Source organism: Mytilus trossulus, chromosome 11, assembly GCF_036588685.1.
Source record: "Mytilus trossulus isolate FHL-02 chromosome 11, PNRI_Mtr1.1.1.hap1, whole genome shotgun sequence".
NCBI lineage: Eukaryota > Metazoa > Mollusca > Bivalvia > Mytilida > Mytilidae > Mytilus > Mytilus trossulus.
In genome coordinates, this window is record NC_086383.1 from 15,738,325 (window position 1) to 15,742,016 (window position 3,692).

General features: G+C 31.3%; 1 protein-coding gene across 1 annotated transcript; it reads left to right on the forward strand.

The window, feature by feature from the left end:
• The first annotated feature begins 2,438 nt into the window (after positions 1-2,438).
• LOC134689770 (uncharacterized) lies at positions 2,439-2,906 on the forward strand. The gene has a single exon (XM_063549740.1). It carries the CDS (start codon positions 2,439-2,441, stop codon positions 2,904-2,906), a length of 468 nt encoding a protein of 155 aa, XP_063405810.1.
• Positions 2,907-3,692: the final 786 nt, after the last annotated feature.

The following is a 3,692-nucleotide window of genomic DNA, read 5'->3' on the forward strand; positions in this document are numbered from 1 at the left end:
TAGCTCCTATTTAGCTGATTCCAAAAATATATTGTTTCCATACATTTTTTTTAAATAAGGGAGATAATTTGTTACTTCCGGTTTGAAAAATGTTACTTCCGATTATATTTAAATATTTACATGAAACTGATTCCAAAAATATCTGGTTCTATATACTTTTATATTAATAAAGTACAAAAAATAGCTACTTCCGGTTTACAAAAGGTCACTTCCGGTTGTTTTTTTCAAGGTTAAATGGTTTGATACCTTTTTCTAAAAGTTGTATATCTTTATCATGTATACATATAGAATAAAAGCAAAGGTCAAAATATAGAACATCAAATTAAGCTATGACCTTGAGATCAATTTCAAGGTCATAAACCAAGGACCTCAAATCAAAAGACCATAGGTCTTAATTATATTTAGTTAATGAGTTATATCACCAAACGCGTATTTTTTAATACAAGAGGGGAGAAAACTCCCTTTCACATTCAACATACGCTTGCAATCAAAATTTACATCTTACGACATGTCGCAACTAACAATTTAGTAAAAATAATTTGTTGATATCTTATACAGTCTTTGGATATAGGTGAAAATAAGCCAAATTCAAATATTAAAATATGACCTTGACCTTTGACCTTGACCTAATTTTCATTTTTTGGGACAAAGGACCTAAAATCAAAAGATCCTAGGTCTCTATCACTTATGGTTAATAAGATAGAAATTCATATCACTTATATCAGATGCATAAGGGGAAATAACTCTCATATGGAGCGGTCATCTCGCTTCGGTCAAAATAGGACAAATCATGCCAAGGATATAACGAGCAATTTTGTAAAATAAATTTGTCATAATCTTTTACGGTTGCGAAGGAGATGCGCTAACAAGGAAAACAGTGTTTGGGGAGATAACTCCTACAAAGAAAAGTATTTGTTTACGCAGGGTAAATTTCAAAAGCGCATAAACTGTTCGATATCATATACAAAATATCTAAGCGACATATTGCGAAACAAACGTTTATCGCAAGAACAAAATTAGGCGGAAGAAAAAAAAAAAAAAAAAAATAATCAGAAGAAAAACAATAGGTCTTTCCACAGAAAAGTGGAAAGACCTAAGAAGTAAACAAGAAAATCATCATCATAACATCGAAGATAGAGTGAGGAATCTTGAAAGATCAAACAAAAAATTGGAAAGTGAAAATTTCGAGTTGAAAGAAAAATTTCTAGAATTAAAAACCAATTGTTCAGAGAACAATTGAAGGTCTTTCCATCAAAACAATGTATTTTGATATGAAAAGTTGTGAAACTAAGTTTAAAATGTCATTTCAATCGTCAAATGATAGCTCCTAGTAAGCTGATTCCAAAAATATATTGTTTCCATACATTTTTTTTTAAATAAGGGAGATAATTTGTTACTTCCGGTTTGAAAAATGTTACTTCCGATTATATTTGAATATTTACTTGACACTAATTCCAAAAATATCTGGTTCTATATACTTTTATATTAATAAAGTACAAAAAATAGCTACTTCCGGTTTACAAAAGGTCACTTCTGGTTGTTTTTTTCACGGTTGAATGGTTTGATACCTTTTTCTAAAAGTTGTATATCTTTATCATGTATACATATAGAATACAAGCAAAGGTCAAAATCTAGAACGTCAAATTAAGCTATGACCTTGAGATCAATTTCAAGGTCATAAACCAAGGACCTCAAATCAAAAGACCAAAGGTCTTAATTATATTTAGTTAATGAGTTATATCACCAAACGCGTATTTTTAAATACAAGAGGGGAGAAAACTCCCTTTTACATTCAACGTACGCTTGCAATCAAAATTTACATCTTACGACATGTCGCTACTAACAATTTAGTAAAAATAATTTGTTGATATCTTATACAGTCTTTGGATATAAGTGAAAATAAGCCAAATTCAAATATTAGAATATGACCTTGACCTTTGACCTTGACCTAATTTTCATTTTTAGGGACCAAGGACCTCAAATCAAAAGATCCTAGGTCTCTATCACTTATGATTTATAAGATAGAAATTCATATCACTTATATCAGATGCATAAGGGGAAATAACTCTCATATGTAGGGGTCATATCGCTTCGGTCAAAATAGGACAAATCATGCCAAGGATATAACGAGCAATTTTGTAAAATATATTTGTCATAATCTTTTACGGTTGCGAAGGAGATGCGCTAACAAGGAAAACAGTGTTTGGAGAGATAACTCCTACAAAGAAAAGTATTCGTTTACGCAGGGTAAATTTCAAAAGCGCATAAACTGTTCGATATCATATACAAAATATCTAAGCGACATATTGCGAAACAAATGTTTATCGCAAGAACAAAATTAGGCGGAAGAAAAAAAAAAAAAAAAAAAAAATAATCAGAAGAAAAAACAATAGGTCTTTCCACAGAAAAGTGGAAAGACCTAATTACAATCTCATTCCATGAAGTACAATTTAATTTTTGGTGGTATACGAAATCAAGATGGTTATGAGGAAAATACAGAAGAAGTATTGAGGTCTTTTCTTTCGGAAGAAATGGAAATTCCTAATGTTGGAGATATACAATTCCAAAATGTGCACCGACTTGGTGAGCGGTCTGACGGCAAGGAACGAAGCATTATTGCCCGTTTTACTAGATTCAGTGACCATGAACGTGTTAACAGAGCAGCTGCGAGTAAATTAAAGAACAAACCACAATTTTCTATATACCAGCAATACCCGCGTGAAATAAATGAGAGGCGTAAAAAACTAAGTCCGAGAATGAAGGAATTCAAAAGGCAAAGACGACACGCAAAGCTAGTGTACGATAAACTCCTGGTAGATGGTGAAGTATACAACCCTGACGCCAATCGTGAGCCCCCGCCTACAATTCCAGGTCAACCGTTACCCAATAATGATGGAGATTATTAGGACAACGCATCAGACATTGATTACGGTCATTTAACTGACATTCATAATACCTTGAAAATAACCTTTTTAAATGTATGTGGTATCAAATCAAAACTTTTAAATCCAGATTTTGATGTAATGATTAAAAATTATGATATTCTGATATTTGTTGAAACTAAAATTGATGAGTTTGACGAGTTAAAATTGCCAGATGGTTACAGCTACTTTGCAAAAAATCGAACAAAATTTGTGAAAAAATCAGGGGGTATAGTCGTTGTATTTAAAAAATCACTTTCTGACTGCCTGACATTTTTGAAGTCAGACTCAGAATTTGTTCAGTGGGTGGAATTTTCATTAAATTGTACTAAAACTTTGATGAGCAATAAATTTCTATTTGGATGTATTTACATCCCTCATGAAAATTCGAAGTATTCTTCAGAAGAAGCATTCACTGAGATAGAAGAAGAACTTCTATTTTTTTCTCATGATATAAATAATATTGCTCTTGTTGGTGATTTTAACTCAAGAACAGGACATATGAGTGATATTGTAGAAATAGACGAGAATTTGTTTGATATGTTAGATATTGTTAATGCATCTGAAATTATGAATGAAAATACATTATGTGTAAATAACTTTATTAAAAAGGGTATACCCCTTGAAAGGTATAGTGAGGACAAAATTATTTTTAACAATTATGGCAGAAAATTAATAGAGTTATGCAAACGATGTTCATTATGTTTTGCAAATGGTAGATTGCATCAGGATAAATTTATTAAATAAAACACTTGTAAAGACGCAAGTCTT

What these genes read in the sequence shown, in the direction of transcription:
- LOC134689770 (XM_063549740.1), top strand. Translation starts at nt 2,439, where the DNA reads ATGAAGTACAATTTAATTTTTGGTGGTATACGAAATCAAGATGGTTAT.